This window comes from Phyllopteryx taeniolatus, chromosome 18, assembly GCF_024500385.1.
Source record: "Phyllopteryx taeniolatus isolate TA_2022b chromosome 18, UOR_Ptae_1.2, whole genome shotgun sequence".
NCBI lineage: Eukaryota > Metazoa > Chordata > Actinopteri > Syngnathiformes > Syngnathidae > Phyllopteryx > Phyllopteryx taeniolatus.
The window spans coordinates 9,415,528-9,433,788 of NC_084519.1; the positions used below are offsets into that span (position 1 = coordinate 9,415,528).

Genomic DNA, 18,261 nt, shown 5'->3' on the forward strand with positions numbered 1-18,261 from the left:
GTCGCGGGCTGCTGGAGCCTATTACAGCTATCTTCGGGCGAGAGGCGGGGTACACCCTGAACCGGTCGCCAGCCAATCGCAGGGCACATATAAACAAACAACCAGTCGCACTCACATTCACACCTACGGGCAATTTTAGAGTCTTCAATCAACCTACCACGCATCTTTTGGGGATATGGGAGGAAACCGGAGTGTCTGGAGAAAACCCACCCAGGGACGGGGAGAACATGCAAACTCCACACATGTTGGGGCGGGATTTGAACCCCGGTCCCCAGAACTGTGAGGCAAATGTGCAAATCAGTCGTTCACCGTGCCGGCCGGTTTAGTTTCATTTATTGAAATTGTCCTTAATACATTTTTTATAGTTAATATTTTGTATATTGTTATCGCTAAAAATATGCCCTGACGAAAACATTTTGTGCATATTTTCTTTTACTTTTTGTGGTGCGTCAATGTGTAGCATGTTTCCACAACATGCATCAGTAAAATAATTTGGACAGTTAGTATTTACGCACTTATAGTATTTATGGGTCTGCTGTAAAAATATTGGTACGCAGGATAGAGTCATGTGGACCGCCAATCAGTTTGCAAGACGTTTGTATATTATAAGGCTTGAGTTTCAAATGTGAAAATTTATCCATCCATCGATTTTCTGTACCACTTATCCTCATTCGGGTTATGGATGAGCCGGAATCAATCCAAGCTGACTGGGCGAGAGACGTGGTACAACCTGGGCTGGTTTCCAGCCAATTTCAGGACACATATTGACCAACAACCTTTCACAGACGTTCATACATTCTGATAATTTAGAGTTTTCAATTAACTTGAAAATTTGGGATGTGGTAGGTAATCAGAGTACCTGGAGAAAACCCACGTAAGCACACAGAGTCATGCAAACGCCACACGGGTAAACCTAGAACCTCAGAAATGTGAGGCAGATATGCTAACCATTCACCACGCCAAATGTGAACATGAAAAAAATATATATATTGTTTTATTCAATATTATATAAGTGCAAAATGTATATATGCACAAATATAACATCATAACTGCTTTTAAATTTTTTGTTTTTTAAAGTTTTGTTTTTATGGTTTATGGATATTATTTTTTCTATGAAAAACAAGAATGAGAATAACAAAAGCCATTTTGACCCTTATTTATGCACTTATTAACACATTCACTGCCATTGACGACTTTAGAAGTCAAATATCCTTTTTAACTGGGAAGGCTGGCAGTGAATGTGTTAATGGGTCCGCTGTAAAAATCTTGGGACCTGGTACTGAGACTTGAGGAACGGCACTCATCTTTTACTTGTTTCATTATTGTTTGTATGCTAGAAGCCTTGGAAATTACTGATTTTTATTTTCATTTTACTTTAGTTTTTTTATGGTATAATATGTGGTTAATGTTTTTTTTTGCCTGTGCAAAACAACATTCCTCAAAAAGTAATTTGGACACTTAATTAAGTTTTCGTAACAGTATTTTTATAATAATGCTGAAACTACTTTAAAATGTTAACGTCTTTAATTTTTGTGATATAATATCACCGGTAGCATTTTTCAGCATTTTTGTTGCGTATGTTTTGTTTGTTTGTTTGTTTTCCCAGAAACATCACATTGAGGTTACAATAGTACGCAAGCATGCACACCCACACACACACACACACCATCCATCTTTTTAATGTCCAGGATGACACTACACTACAGTGTGTTTTTCTTTGCACAGTATCCATCCAACTGGTGTTTTTGCTAACAAACGCACACACACATGTACACACACACGCACATGCACAGCTGCCTTCGCATTTAGTGAAAGCAGGTGTCTGTGTCTCGTGGGCTTTCGGGTTTCGGGGGGAGTTTTTTTTGCGGTAAAATTCCAAATGTGAAAGTCTGCTTGTGACTTGGGCCTCCCTATGCAACATCATAGCCCCAATCACCCCCACCCCCTTGCCCATCCACTTTCAGAAACACATTACTAAAACTACATTAATATCATTAGTTCCTCTAACTGTGTTCCCTCTGAGACTTTGGTAGGGGATTTTGCGTTTTATGGTGCTTGTTGGTGCATTGGATGGATACAGAGATGGAGGGTCTGGTATAAATATAGCTCCACATCTTAGTGTAGGGCCCCCATTGCATTCATGACCTCAAAGGAAAACAAGGGCCCTCAAGAGACTGAATGTGAAGCCTTTCGTTTGTATTTGGGAAGCACAATGAGAGAGTGCATGCCAATTGACACGGTTTGTGTTTAGCCTATGTTATCTTTACTTTAAAAACAGTCAGAAATAACCACGCCAATTGAATTTTAAGGTCATTAACTACATCGGGTCGTTTTCATGAGTTTTGGTGAAATGTCAATTGTCTCACACAGAGAGGATCTAACCCGCAGCCATTTTAACATTCCTACTGTAAAAATCTCTGGTCCTTAGATCCTTGTCGAGCACCAACAGTACCCATTCATCTATCTCATCTAGCTTTTCTACTGGAATGCAAAGTAATGTTGATATTTATGTAGAGTGGACCTAGTATCGAGCCTTGTAAAACACTCGTTTTCTATTGTAACGGCAGGAAATTTTGTGATTCATGTACTGTATACTGTAAATATCTGTGGACTGAATAGCGAACCTTGTGGAATGCCACCAGTTTTGTACTGTAACATTAGGGTCATCAACATAGTGCCCAAAGACCACATGAATAGTCAGCTATTAGTAGTACTAGTAGTAATTAGTAGTAGCTATTCTTAAAATAGCTCACCAGTGATGAGACGTGATTTCCGCAGACTGTTGTAGAAGTAAACATTTGAAAATGTAAATGCTTTCATAGTATGGAAGGGTTGCATATAGATATTCATCTGTTTCCTACATTGTTAAATCATTGTTAATTATTGTGAGAACTCATTGACAAAATCAGTGTCTGCAGATACAGTAGATGATGATTTCCTCACTCGGGTTACAGCATTAATGAATAATAACATAAAGGTAAGATGAGCAAAATTTTTATCTCACTAGTGTATCAGAATAGTAATCCTTCACATTAATCAGTACTCAAGAATTAAAGTAGCTCTCAGTTTCAAAAAGGTTGCTGATCCCTGATATAGAGTTTAATGTAAAAAATCTGTGGAGCTAGTGTAGAGCCTTATGGACCACCCCTAACGATCTTATCTAGCTTTCCTACTGAAATGCCAAGTTATTTTTTACATAGTACAATGTAAAAATCTGTGGATCTACCAAACAGCCTTATGGAGCTTTACCAGTTTTCTACTGGTCCTGTTACATTTGTTTATTTTGATTTCATGATTCACATTTGAAAAATATTTTCATCAACATATCGTCCGAGTCTAATCATATGTGTACGAATTTTGAGTTTTGTTGCTTTATTTTGTGAACTTAATGATGCCATTCCCCCTAAATAAACAAACTCTGAACACGAGATTGTGGCAAAAACAACACACTTTATTTGCTAGGCAGTATAGAAAAGTATCAAAAATGTGAAAACTTGGCTTGTACAAATGTTTCTTATAAAATGATTTATGCACAGCTAATATTAAACAAGGTGTAACAAAGGTTTTAAAAGGACAGACAAAAAGTGTTTGAAATGGATTACTGCAAGATGCCAATTAACTATGTCTAAGACAAAACTATTCAAATACATATATATTCAAAAAAAAAAAACCATGCACAGTCTTAATTTTCATAAAATAGCAGTGTTTAGTACTCTTTTTTTAAATTGATAAAATTCAAGTGCATCTTGATGTCACTCCTGCTGGGTGAAGCATGTGGTCTCACACATACGTGTCAATGTACTGTACAGTATCCGTAAATCCTTTTTCCATATAACATATTTGTTCATTGAATGCTTCCCCATCACAAAAAGAAAAATGAATGAAATTAAAAGGTGACAATGTGTGAAACAGTTAATACTAGTCACGTTGTCCCTTTCCTCTGCGTAAAGTACGACTGACATTAATACAGCATGTTCAGTAGTTATGTGTTTAATAAGAGGTGACGTGCACCAAACACTTGAAATTATCAGAAGACCCATTACAGCCTTTAAAAAACAATAGTAATAAAATTCAACAAATAGGTCAGTTTTCAATCCATGAAGATGCCACTGGATACGCAATAAAGTTAAGAGGGCTTAAATACAAAAATTGTCCAACACCGCTCCAATGGCCAATTGTGTAGGAATACAAATAAAAAAAAAAAACATCATCAAAACATAGAAAATAAATTAATCAACTTGTTCTTTATATTAATATCAAAATTCAGAATTAACAGTACAGCCCAATGCTAATGATATATCCCCGCAATTTCAAAACAACAATGATAATAAAAAAAACAAAAGACAGGACCAAAAAAAAAAAAAAACCCAAAGCAATTGTCTATATATGGAAAAAATATATATAGTCTTTGTTTGGTCAACCAGGTGGCATGGAGCCTCTCCCAACTGTTGTAGCACAACAAATATGAACCCCGACCGCCACCATCTTGCGCCGTCTACGCGACCAGCGTCCTCATTGGGAACGCGTTGACATACTTGATGTGGCTCTGCTCGGCCGCCGTGACGCTCTCCTCGGTTTTCCCACAGGTCGCCTGCTCCCACGAGCTCAGCGGCTGTCGGGATAACAAGTGATGACGTTGGGATTTCAAACTAAAAATACACGTGGGCATTTACATTTTGTTAACCTGTGTGCTCAAGGGCCACATTTGAGTTTTACAATAGACAAATGAAACTGATCAATGGTAGTGGGGGGCAGAGGGGTGGAATGAAATACTTTATATACGTAAAATATGTAAAAAGGTTTATTTCAATACCAAAATATGTTGTGCTCATTTTGTATTTGTAATTAATTTCAGTATAATTAATTAAATAATTATTTCATAAAATGAAAAAATAAATGCAGAAGTATATGTAATTCTTTTTATTTTGGTATATTTTATATTTACAATAAATGAATTAACTAAATATTGAGATGAATAAATACAAATGAATAAATAATAAACTAACTCATTTTGGTAAAGCAGGGCTAAATTAATGAAACAATTTATTATTTATAATTTTTTATATCAAATTTATGCTAATTTCTAATTGAATTATGTATAATTTAATCATATTTTATTAACCAGGTAGTTGAAAAAACTTAAATGGTTTTTCTTTTATTATTTTATTTTTCAGACTCAATTAATTAAAAGACATTTGAATGAGATGAATGAATAAAAAGAAAAAAGAATATAAAGAAAATGAATATATTAGAACTAAGCAATCAAAGGAAAAACAGCCAAATTAATGTGATAATTATTTTTTAATATAATAATTCATGCATTTTATTATAATGTATTAACCAATTATTTGATTTAAAAAAAGGCATTGTGTAAAATTGTTTGTTTTATTACTTTTGTATTTTACTATTAACAATAAATCAGTTTAAATAATTCTTGCATACCGGTAGTTGGCTGTCAGAGGTCCTGTGAGGAAGGAGGTAGGCTTTGTGTTCATCTTCGCTTAGCAACGAGCTTGTGAGCAAGTCCTGATTGGGTGGAAAAAAAACAAAACCTTGAATTAGAGATTGTCTTGATTGATGATGACAGCGGAGGAACTACGAGGTTGGACTTACTGGTACTTCCTGTGCGGGGCCGTTTGGCGAGAAGAGCTGTGTGTTAAGTTCTTGGCCTTCCCACTGCATGTATGGACTCCTTTCACACGGAGACTCCACCTTGAAAGTTAAAAAACAGCCAATGCTGTCAAAAAATGAAATCCTTCACGCTAATTTAATGTACAGGAAGTGTTTTAAGGATCAAATGAACATTCTTAGCGGTCATACAAGTGAACATGCAAACTCCACACATGAAGGATGGAGCCCGGATTCTGACCCCCTACCTTGGAACTACCAAAATGTTAACAGGTAAAAAAGAATTTATATATTATTTCATCATCATTTTTATTTTATGTGCATATAAATGTCCTAATGACAAAATCATAACTGCTGTTAAAATTTGTATTTTAAAGCTTTATAGTTTTTTCTATGGAAAACACAAATATAAATAGGAAAGGTCTCTTTTCATTTGTTAATATAGGCTCTCCATGTTGCAGATTTTGACCTAATGCAGACGTGCCTGGAGCCCCCGCACTGGTTTTCAGTGTATGTTTGCTTACCTCTTGTTTGATCTTCTTCAGAGGCGGCTGCTCAATGGTGCACTCCATAGGCTCCTGCTTAATGGACTCCACCATCTGCTGATCCAAAGCAGTCTGGAGATGACAAACAAGGATTTAACCACAGAGGGCCCGATTTACTACGATACCAAATACTACGCGCTAAATTGTGTGTTCACACTTTTAGGTTGTGCGCACCCTTGACGGGTGAGTTGCGAGTGATCTACTAAGATTGTGATCTTTTACTACAAATTTAGGATGCCAAAGAGCATTTAGGATGTTTTGGGAAAAAAATTTCAAAGTCAAATATTCCCACTTTCCCCAGAAATAAAAATCCATGTCAAGATTCCCAAATTCATGGTGATGTCATATGAATGGAACTTTTATTTTCACATTTCTCATCTAATTCAAACAATTCCAATCTTTCAATGTCCAGGTAGTGACAGACATTCGGGCTACTATTTACGATATTCCAAGAATTTCTTTTTTTTAGCATACCGGTAATTAGAATTTTTTCCATGAAAAAATTCCCAAATGAATGGAGATATTTTACAAATTAAGCTCATCCTTCCATATTTTACCAATTGAATCACTTCAACTTCAAAATTTTTAGCTCATTCAGGACAGCTTGGGAACAATTTTTCACATTCCCCAAATTCCTCTCTTTCGTATTCCACATTTTGATCACAGAATTTCCAGATGAATGTCGACATTTATAAATGTAGCTAATCCTTTTAAATTTTCAACCGAATCCAACCATTCTTACTTCAAAATAGCTAACATAGCATATAATTTCAAAATAATCCATCATTCAATAATTTATTTCACCTAGTTAATGTCATTTCTGCTCCTGTACTTCACTACAGTAGATTTGAATGTTAAAAATAGTTCCCGAGACCTGAATATTTTTATTCGGAGCACCGAACTGATGTATGTAGCTGTATTCTACGTTCAGTTTTTAATCTAATTTCTTTTGGGTTATTAAAAAAACCCTCAAATGAGGGATTCAGCAGTGCTGCATTGGCTCTTTTAATGCTGGAGATCGCACACCCGTGGTTTAGGTGAAGAGATTTCTTGCTCACCAGCAGCTTGAGCGGTCCATACTTGGCCTCCTGCAGGGCCAAGGCGGCTCTGAAAGACGTGGGCGTGCAAGGAGATGATCCCAGGATGGAACGGCGAATGTTAGGAGTTGTGAACCTGCGAGAGAGCGCCATTATTCATTTACAAATCTCTAATAATAATAATGAGAAGAAGAATTCCTCTTATTTATAGGCGCCTTTCAAGCCACTTAAGGTCACTTAACAAAAAGCAATACAATAAAAATAACAGATCAGTTAGAATGACAAATGATACGGGAAATGTTAAAAGTGAATGGGCAGTCCGGAATAGTTTGGATTTGAAGAGGGTTAATGAGTCTGTGTTTCGGAGGTCAGGTGGTCATGTTTGAAAGCAAATCGCAGAGGGCCACTCACATGTCAATGTCCTTCTGAGTCTTGGCGTCCACGGGCGATCTTATTGGAAGATGGTCGCTGTCCGAGTGCTCCGGACTCATCGATTGGTTGAGCAACTGTGAGACAAAAGGGAGGAAAACCTGTTAGTATATGCTTGTAAAGGTAGGTGATGAGATTTAAAACCATGGCAACAAGTCAATGTCGACGATTCGGTCGCATCTAACCACACGCTAGCTGGTGACGCTAACTACCTGCGAGAGCAAAAAGGCCCAGGAGTAAATCAAAGCCATGTTGAAATTCATCTAACATTGAGATACTGTATTATTTTTTATTGTAATATTACTGTTTTAAATGACATATATCCTTCTTCATAACATAAAGCCAACATTTACCCTCTATTAAGAGCCGGTATTCCCAAAACTACCAGTAATTGCTAAGCTAGCAAACTGAACGTGGGTTGCCCAAAACCAGGAACTAGTACATCCAAATGCTTATATTAAGAGCACAGTTTCCACAAACGTCAGGGCCACCAATCAGTTATGTAACTCATTCATTGCCCCGGATATTTTTATCCATCAATTGGAATTCAACCGTTTTACTGCCACACACGAATATATTTTCAAGGGGTAGGCGTGGGGAAGGATTTCCCCAGTTTGTCTGTGAATATTTAGTTTGTAAACCACTGTGATGACGAACAGATCACTGGAGATGGCGACGTTGCATCGCTTTGGATTTAAGATCAGCACAGCAGATTAGGGGATGAATCTCAATTTGTCACGTCGATTATGAGGGCGAGAAATGACAACACGTTGGAAGTTGGACAAGTTTAGGCATCTCACACTGGAAGAAAGGATATGTACAGTATATGTATGGTATAAAAGGAGTACATGTCATAGTAGGTAGTAGAATGTGTGTGTTGTATTTGCAAGCAAGGACGACCCCGTTCATGGAGTGAATGGCGAGAGCCATTTACAAAAGCCACTGATGTTCAATTCGAGCCATGCAGTGAGTCAGCGTCACTCACAGCACGTTTTATCGTTGTACTTTATATCTGTAAATGAATTATTCTGCCATCGAAAGCCCTTTCTCAATCTTGTCTTTGTTTTATAGTTTGAGGTTTTGTTTCTCTCAATATTTTGGTCAGAAACAAGTGTTTTTGGTGGAACCAATCCCTGTTCTACTTCCGTTTACTTAAGAACGGAAACAGCTAGCTTTTTTTCTGGTGAAAGAAGAGAGTCTACGCTAGCCTTTGATAGATTTGGTGCTTATATTGTCACAGAACACAATATTCTGTGGATCTTGTAACCCTAAACAACATGCTCTAAAATGGCTGGCAATATCGGCAACTCATTGATCAGGCACCCAATTAACACCACGATTCCACCAAACCTGACACGGGTTGACCATCACTGTGTAAATAGTGTGTTCTTTCCATTCCTGTTTTCAACACGGCATGGAAAATGGCTTGCCCAAAAGTGGTATAGTACAGATAGCTTGGCACCTGGTGCAGCTTGGTGGCAATAGCGAACTAGAAGAGTTGTTGTGATGTAACATAGACGCTTACTGAGTCAATGACAGACTCCATGAACTCGGGCATGGTGCTGGTGCCACTCTGTGCCCGCGAAGCCGAGACGCTCTCCTCGGGCAGGCAGCTCTGATCCAGTGGAAGGGTGGGTGCAGTGGCCTGGTGATTAGCTAATGACATGGCCACGCCCTCCAAGGTGTGAGTTAACGGGCTCTGGCTGGTCCAGCTTGGATAAGGCAAGTTGATCTGGGCAGGGGAGGGAAAAAAAACTGTAAGATGGGAGCATCAAAAAAAAAAAAAAAAAAAAGCAAACTGTCCAAGAGTCACAATAAGAGAAGGGGCGTGCAAATGGAAGAAAACCAGAAAGGGAACTGAAGTTGGCAGGAGGGTGACAGTAGTATTGTGTTGCACAAGGGGTCGTGGACACACACGCGCACACACACACACACGGAGCAAGACGAGGTCCTGTTTCATCACTTCTCTGCAGCAACAGGCCCCCCCAGATGTTTCCTTCATCGTATTCACACAAAGCTAACCGCTGTCCCTGCATACCCAGGGTCAGCCTATGTGCACATAAATCCTGTTGTCACACACACACACACACACACACACACAGGAGCAAGTGTGCAACTCACTGGTATTGACGGCTGGCCTCGTAGCTCATTCTCAGTCGACATGAGCAGCAGTTCGATCTCTTTCACCCTCTTCTCCTTATCAGGGTCCTCTTCACTATAGTGTCTCTGGTAGATAAAAGAAAAAGCCATATATTACATTTGTGGCACTTCATAATCGTATCAGTGTTTACATTTTTAGTAAACATGAAGCTTTTTGTACCTGTATGGCGGTAGTTCCGTGCTGGGGGATGCTCAGGATGTTGAGGTGCAAGGCCATAGGGAAAGGCACCTGTTTAACCAATCACAAGTAAGTATATTTGACAGTATATGGCAGAATTGACAGAAGGAGACGGTGACGATTTTTACCATTTAAAAAAAAAAAAAAAAAAAAAAAAAAAGTTTCCAGAAGTGACTTTAAAGGCCAGCGTCTGATTGAAGCATTGGACAGGTCGTGTTTAAGGAGGTCGTAAACCAGCAAACCGTACAACAAATGCTTACATCTGTTTCGTGGCTAACAAACAAAAAATAGCGAGGGATGGAAGATCCTGACCACAGAATCCTACAATGAACAGGGAGACAGTGGAAGGACGACAGAACGGAAACGATTTGGCTGAACATATGGGATGTAGATGAAAGCCTAGTGGTGACATTCTTGATTAATTATAGACGGTCGAGATGGACAAAACTGATATCAGGTATCAACGTATCCGGAATTGGGTACTCGTAAAGGCTGCCGATACCAGCAACTGATACTTAAGGAAAAAAATAAATAAATCTGACATGGAGTAAGTCCATCCCGCCAGTAGTTGGCACTATACAGCGACGGTTTGACACATCATCGAATCATCATGTGCTTTAGAAAGAAAGAAAGGTCTTTGTTCGCAATTACTGTATCTGTCATTGTCTTAATTGAAATTTTATGTATCAAAAATACTCGTGGTAACAGTACTCTGTATCGGTAGCGGTGAGTACTTATGAATACCCGCACTGTTATGGGTCTGAAAAAAAGTGGTATTGAACATCCCGAATAGATGGTCGAATGAAGTTTTGTTGAGACAGGTGAAGAGAGAATTGCAACAGTCAGGAAGTGAGGAGACACAGGCATTAATGAGAATTTCTAGTTCAGAATAAGATAATATGGACCAAAGTTAAAGCCAGTACCACAAAAAACATCACGCATGGCAAACTCACTCGTTGCGAGTCGGACATGTAGGCGTAGTTGAGTGGTGACACGGGGGGCAGGTGCGTGTGACTGGGCGAGTGGTGCGGGAAGGCCAAGATGTGGCCGGCTGGCTTGACGTAACCGTGGCCGAGCGACAGCGGCGAGCCAGCGGCCTTGGAGGTAGCGCTCTGCAGGTAGCCCTCCTGCTCTACCTTCCGCCGCATGGTAGAGTTCCAGTGGTTCTTGATGGCGTTGTCGGTCCTGCGGGTGACATGAATTGCATAAAAGAGATTCTGTGGAAAGGTCTGCTGTTAGCATGACTTTAAAAAGAAAGGGCATTAGGCGCTGAAAAAAATTAATTATAAATTGATTGTCAAATTATTATGAGAAAAATAATTGAAGTTAATTATATTGTTCCATCCATCCATTTTCTGAGCCGCTTCTCCTCACAAGGGTCACGGGCGTGCTGGAGCCTAACCCAGCTATCATCGGGCAGGAGGCGGGGTACACCCTGAAGTGGTTGCCAGCCAATCGCAGGGCACATACAAACAAACAACCATTCGCACTCACATTCACACCTACGGGCAATTTAGAGTTGTCAGTTAACCTACCATGCATGTTTTTGGGATGTGGGAGGAAACCACAGTGCCCGGAGAAAACCCACGCAGGCACGGGGAGAACATGCAAACTCCACACAGGCGGGGCTGGGGATTGAACCCCGGTCCTCAGAACTGTGAGGCAGACGCTCTAACCAGTCATCCACCGTGCCGCTTTAATTATATTGTTTAAAAAGACAAATTTAAAATATTAATTTTTTTATCGAATGTAACCTTTTTTTTAATTAATTTTAATAATAATGTCATACATTTATAAAATAATACAAGGATACAAAATAATTTCACTTTTTAAAAACTTAATTTTAAAAAGAAATACAAAATTTTATTATATAACAAAATTTGTCACACATTTATAATATAATACAAGATGAAAAATTATTTCACTTAAAAATAATTTTGATTAAAATTATAACATTTTATTAATAATAATAATGCTAAATTTAGCTTAATATTACATGTTCTATTTTTTTCTAAAAATAAATACTAGAATAAAATCATGTAACTATACAATCGAAGTCAAATAAAGTTTTACTTTTTTAACATTCTTTATTTTTGTATTAAAAAATATTAATATTGCTAAACCATCGTTAATTTTCTCGAAAAGAAAAAGAGAAATCCCAGAGTCATGATAATAAATATGGGTGAGTTATTTATTGGGTGGCGGCACGGTGGACGACTGGTTAGAGCGTCAGCCTCACAGTTCTGAGGACCCGGGTTCAATCCCTGGCCCTCACTGTGTGGAGTTTGCATGTTCTCCCCGTGCCTGTGTGGGTTTTCTCCGGGCACTCCGGTTTCCTCCCACATCCCAAAAACATGCATAAATTGGAGACTCTAAATTGCCCGTAGGTGTGACTGTGAGTGTGAATGGTTGTTTGTTTGTATGTGCCCTGCGATTGGCTGGCAACCAGTTCAGGGTGTACCCCGCCTCCTGCCCGATGACAGCTGGGATAGGCTCCAGCACGCCCACGACCCTAGTGAGGAGAAGCGGCTCGGAAAATGGATGGATGGATGGATTTATTGGGTCACTGACTAAATTCCTTTTCATTAGGCACGCGGTTTCTTAGCAAAGGGCTTTTTGATGCATTTTTGTTGATAAATTTATGTCTGCTGCATTCATGCATGCGTCATTAGTGTACAGTATCTGCAGTATGTGTTGATGTAAAAATAATACATGTTGTATGTACTCTGGTTCTAGGGGAGAAATTTGTCTAATTTCGTTTGTGAACCCCTGCTTGAAAAGGAATCTCCTGCCAACTATTACAATATGACAATACTAGATTTTTTTTCCTCATCCCCATTGGCCATCCGTCCATCAGGCTCACCTGCCGGGGAGCTGCTTGGCGATCTCGGCCCAGCGGTTTCCCAGCTTCTCGTGGGCCTGGTAGATGATGCGGTCCTCCTCCTCCGTCCACGAGGTCTTCTTCACCTCTGGGTTGAGGTGGTTGTGCCAGCGTTCGCGGCACTGCTTGCCGATGCGGCCCTTCAGGTGCTTGGCGATGACCGACCAGCGCTTGGCGCCGTACTTCTGCACCAGCTCGATTACCTGCGAAAGACGTTGAACGGACAGGGAATTAAAGAACTTCCAACCTTCCGGAACAATTGCTTCACCTTCCCCACACGCCTTCACTCTTTCTTTATCTTTGCGTAGGTGACCCAGAACACCTGCTGAACGAACGCTGAGGGAATTTCCAGTGGAACGTTAGCCACCCTGCTAATCATTACAGCGACACCTGGCCGGAAACGCAACCCACTCGGACATGTCCAATAAACGTCTCGCAGGTCGGTGGAGACAACACGTTGGTGTTGTGTAATTTTTTGGAGTGGGTGTGAAAGTGTGCAGCAATGTGTTGCTTCAGAAAAATTTATTTAACACACAGGAATTACTGAAGCTGAAGTCTCGCTTAGCGCACATTTTTTTCTTTTCTTAAGATGCTATGCTTGACTGTGGGTGTTAAAAGACTTTTTAAAATCCATTTTACTTAGCTGATGGTAGCGTTACAGTTTGAAAATGTGTTTTTTTCCTCTTATTTTTCTCAAGATGCTGCACCTCTTCTGTTGTCTTTATTAAATAGCCGACACTTGGAACTTTCTGTCATATTGTGTAAAAAGGGTTCAACAGACAGCAAAACACAATGAAACACAATGAAAACCTTATATAAACAGTCCAAGGCAATAACAAGCCTCCCGTTCTGCTCTGCAACACTGACAACTGGGGATAACATTTACATAACATAATCGTAAAAGTCAGGCCTTCAAAATAAAAGCACACTGGTATGATAGATTCACCATACTTTATTTGGCCATATGGTGGCTTAATAGTAGTTGCACTCACACAATTTTGTGTTCCCGTAAAATATGCCACTATGTGGCCCAAGAAAGTGTGGTAAAACTGTGTTGTTATACTAATGCTTTTATTTTGAAGACCCAACTTTTGACAGGATGTGTTACGCAGAGCTTGCATTGTGGATTATGTCTTGCCATCGGCTGAGCCCTTTATATACAAATTAAGAAATACTTTGGATGAACGCGGATCGATTCCGGAAATAGAATGGCAGAGTCATGTTTTTTTTGGGAGGAGGGTTTTTTTTTTTGGTACAAAAACTGAGTGAATGTAAAAAAACTGGGACAAAATTTTGATGAACAAAAAGTTGAAATCCGAATCATATAAAAAGACAAAAAAAAGGATCATAGGAAAACCAATATTCCACTGTGGGGTGAAAACTTTCACATGAAACAAAATGTGTTAGATTCAGCTCTGTTTATTCCCAATCTGAACCAGATTGCCTGTGTGACACAATTGAAATTTAACATGAAAAATACCCATTTAATGTGTTTGGCTGCCTATATGTCTTCTGTCTTGGCCAATATCAATAGATCTGAGGAGCCTTCTGAAATTAGTCTTTCAATGTGTTTTTGTTGTTTTTTTTTCTTACCCGCTGGTCTTCCTCTTTGGTCCAAGGCCCTTTGATGAGTTCTGGGTTGAGAACCTTCTGCCATCTGTGCTGACACTGCACATCTGTACGGTTCTGGTGCATCAAGAAACAATGGGACACATTACTTACACCGCTGCGCAAAGAAAACAACAATTTAAAGGAAGAGTTTGCAGTTTTTGTTTTTTTAAGAACACACTAATAGCCGGTCACCTGCACACCCCTGCAGCGTTGCGCTGACCTGTTAGCTTGGGCTTTAGGAGCTTTGCTGAAATTATTTTGGGATATCCACCTCTGGAAAAAAAATAAAATGTGCATCCCTCATTTGCTAACAGCTGGGCCTAAAACTAGCAAAACAGAAGCAGCACGAAGGGACCTCAAGCAGCTGACAAGGTTACAGCGATACGGAATTAGGAACATTGCTGCTTTACAGGTACTTTTATCACCTTTTTTTGGATTTATAATCTATTGTATATTAAAAAAACAAACTTCAACCAGATACATTTTCTGTTATAGTAACACCCAATTACAAATACGTCATGCTACCAATGTGGCTAGCTAATGTTGGCTCGTCTCCAGTCCTAATGCTGGTTTAATATTGCTAGCGCTGTTACTTTATTGAAGCTGGACAGTGTTCTTTGGGACTACTTATCACAACTACACACTTACATATTGGATAAATGACATGAAACTAAAAACTGCAAACTTCTGCTTTAACTTACACCAGAGTGTCTTGAATGCCTCGACGTTTTTGTGGCGTTGCGTAGACTTACGGATAGTAAACTCGCGATGAGTTTCCAGTCGTCAGCTCCGTGAAGCTCGGCGAGTTTCTTCAACTTCTCATCCTGGTTAACAAATTATGAGTAAAGGTTAAAGAACATATTTCAGAGTTTTGTTGAGACAGCTTTCAAAGTGTGAGTGCGTACCTCCTCTCGCGTCCAGCGTGTTTTACCAAGGTGCCTCTTCCCGGGCTTTGCCAGCGAGCCGTCATAATCGTGGTCATACGTCTCGTTCTCCTCCTCATCCTCCTCGCTGCTGTAAACACTGTGGATGGAGAAACAGGCAAGGTCACACAGTCTCTCAATTCGCTCATCATAAAAGATCTCATCACGCAACTTGCCAGAACCAGTCATTCTTGAAGGTTTGGGTGCAGGCGTTTTGCCAAGACACCCATAAGACGCTCAAGTGAAGATGGGAGGGCGTGGGGAGGGGACTTTATGGATGAACAGGTTCTTATGTTTTTGGTTTCTACAGATACTGGGATCGGCACATGCAGTGGTAATTTCACGAGCCCGGCTTGTTCAGACCTGCAGCTGCATTGTACACCGCTCGCACACGCACACGCTGACTGTAACCAATCAGAATGGAGAGCAGGCGGCAGCGTGGAAGGCGCTGTTACAGTATGACAGGTGAACAGGAACTGCTCTCAGGTGTAGGACAATGTTCCACAACTTCCCGATTCACCGCTGTGAATTGGAGAACTAGCGGCTACACAACTTAGAGGAACTTTTAGAACAAGATACATTTAGCCCACAAATCCTCATGATACATCCTAATCAACGTTTGAAATAGCTCTATAAAGGAAAATGGCAGTAGAGGTGCAGCAATTCATCGATGACAATGAATTGATTATTATATCAATCGATAACGATTTTGATAATCGATTAATCGTTTAGACATTGTTCAACTTAAAATTGTACAAATCCTTGGAATTTCAGCCTCTCAACAGTAAATATTGTCAGATTTCTGTAGTCCTCCATGGAAGCAGACTGATTATCTTTGTGTTGAATCAAAATTACACGTTTGCAAATAACTGAATTGTTATCAATTTGTGCATTTTCTGCACTGGTAATTTGAAATAACATCCTGTTTTTTTTTAAATCAAAATGTGAATTAAATTTGTTTTATCTACTATATCGATTAATTGAAAAAAAAATATCAAGAGATAAATCAATTATTAAAATAATTGTTAGCTTCATCCCTAAAGCCAAGGCTTTGGTGAGGTTGATGGCCAAGGAAAAAAAATCGAGAAGATGCCAGACCTTTGGACCTGCTCCAATAATCTACCCTAACCACCGTGCACCTGCATGTGTGAGCAATTATTCAATTTCACTTTTAGTGGGACAAAAAAGATTATGAATAGTGTTTTTCAATTCCTGCAACTATATAAGATTTGTGTCCAGGTAAACAGGCCCACATTTCACATTGATTGCGTACATTTGTGAGTACATTGACAATAATATTTCAGTATTCATACTTTTTGTGGCAACCGTGAGAATTATTTCATGTTGGGTTCAATAAAACCTCTGGAATCACTCATCTATCCAGCGCATTCAATAATTACACAGTGTGAAAGTGAAAATATACGTGCCGGCTGTCTTTGATACCCATAAGTGCCCTGCCATAAAATATAGGTAAGTTTAAAAAAAGAAAAAAAGGGGGACTAATATGAGAACTTTTTCCCACTTCAATCAGTCACCTTTAAAAAGCAAAAGACAAAATGTCAACGCGAGCCCTATTGGGGCAAAGCCTGACACGCGCCCGTCCACCAGTGGAGCGTGGGGCGCACACGCACGCACGCACGGACGTGCGCGCACACGTATACACAACCACAGCAGCGCCAGATGACCGCCACCTGTTACGGGCGCGCGACCAAGAAGCAGTACGCGTTACCATACGACCCCCTCAAAATGAATAAATAAATAAATAACAATTCTAAACTGTAGTAACACATGCTTTTTTGAAAGACCTCAGTAAGTTAAACAACACACTATGTACTCCCCCCGCCCCCCCCCCCCCAAAAAAAAACACGTGTTGGGTTTATTAAAAAAAAAACAAAAAAAAAGCAGTAGATGTACGTTGATCTTGGCTGGCGCGTACCTGTTTCTAGGCCGCCGAGTCATGTCAGTCGTCCCCCGGGGTGTGCGGCTCACAAGCTGGGCTGCTACTTTACGTACTTTCGCTCTCGGCGCCGGCCGGGTTTGCTCTCCTGGCGAGCTCGCAGGTTGACATTAGTTTAAACTACTACGGCTCCTCCTCCCAACCCTCCTCAACTCACCCCCCCCCCCCGCCCCCCTGTTTCTTCTTCAAGTCCCGGTGAAATTGGCGCTACTCCACGCTCATCCCCACTGCGCATGTTATATATATATATATTTTAAGCAGGTCCTGCTCGGCTACTTGGTCCTGCAGAATGGAGGACCTGTGATCTGTGTAACTTTTCATTTCTGTGCAACAGGGGAGTTTTATATACTGCCTCTGTGGTTCTTTGTATTATAATGGAGACGGTATTTATTGAAAAATGCAGCTGGGCAGGACTAAAGGGTTGAGAGGGGAGAGAGGCAGAGAGAAAATAAAAAGCACAAAGACCATAGGAAAGCGGTCAAAAAAACAAACAAAATAAAAAAATTAAATAAAATAAAAAAGTTCTGCAGTATTGGCACTTCGCGGCGACAATGACCATTGGATAATTTTTGTTTTTCATGCTGTGTAACTTGAGTACAACTACAATGATAAACATATTACTTCCTTCAACTTGAATCCCAAAGGGTAATATGTTATCAACATGAAATTTTACCGACTGATGATTCATCTGTGCCAACATGGACAAGCGAAAACGCAAACCCGTCTTGAGTATTCAAATTAAAAACGAACGGCACCAAGTAAACTCGCCACTTAATGCACGAAGGCAACCGTGAAGGCATCAGTGCACCAAAAGGCGCGTTTCGCCGGCTGGTCGGCGCTCAAGTTTTTTTTTTTTTTTTTTTTTTCTCCATCATATTTCAAGCGTTACTTCTCGTTCTGAAAGGAAGACGG

General features: G+C 39.8%; 2 protein-coding genes across 5 annotated transcripts in view; one reads left to right on the forward strand and one right to left on the reverse strand.

The window, feature by feature from the left end:
- Positions 1-3,430: 3,430 nt before the first annotated feature.
- myb (v-myb avian myeloblastosis viral oncogene homolog) lies at positions 3,431-17,450 on the reverse strand. Of its 2 annotated transcripts, none has more exons than XM_061753209.1 (15): positions 17,329-17,450; positions 15,375-15,492; positions 15,171-15,293; positions 14,452-14,544; positions 12,841-13,061; positions 10,931-11,162; positions 9,960-10,028; positions 9,761-9,865; positions 9,165-9,371; positions 7,622-7,716; positions 7,232-7,346; positions 6,153-6,245; positions 5,614-5,712; positions 5,443-5,526; positions 3,431-4,612 (listed from the first exon to the last, which is right to left on the reverse strand). In XM_061753209.1, the coding sequence occupies exons 1-15, from the start codon at positions 17,349-17,351 to the stop codon at positions 4,496-4,498; spliced, it is 1,794 nt and encodes a 597-aa protein (XP_061609193.1). In that variant the 5' UTR covers positions 17,352-17,450; the 3' UTR covers positions 3,431-4,495. The 2 variants fall into 2 exon arrangements, with proteins under 2 accessions (XP_061609193.1, XP_061609192.1); XM_061753208.1 differs by having other exon boundaries at positions 15,222-15,293; positions 17,329-17,370.
- Positions 14,641-18,261, forward strand: part of hbs1l (HBS1-like translational GTPase) — a 33,233-nt gene continuing 29,612 nt past the window's right edge. For 2 of the 3 annotated variants that reach the window (XM_061753201.1, XM_061753202.1), the window contains exon 1: positions 14,744-14,881. In XM_061753201.1, coding sequence (XP_061609185.1) covers positions 14,759-14,881 — 123 coding nt within the window. In that variant the 5' untranslated portion in view covers positions 14,744-14,758. Of the gene's footprint in view, positions 14,882-18,261 lie in introns of all 3 variants that reach the window. The other variant, XM_061753204.1, reaches the window with a different exon arrangement.

What these genes read in the sequence shown, in the direction of transcription:
- myb (XM_061753209.1), bottom strand. Translation starts at nt 17,351, where the DNA reads ATGACTCGGCGGCCTAGAAACAG. An exon ending in ACTCGGCGGCCTAGAAACAG is followed by an intron (nt 15,493 to 17,328) that starts GTACGCGCCAGC and finishes CTCCATCCACAG; the next exon opens with TGTTTACAGCAGCGAGGAGG. An exon ending in ATGGACCGCTCAAGCTGCTG is followed by an intron (nt 6,246 to 7,231) that starts GTGAGCAAGAAA and finishes TGTCATCTCCAG; the next exon opens with ACTGCTTTGGATCAGCAGAT.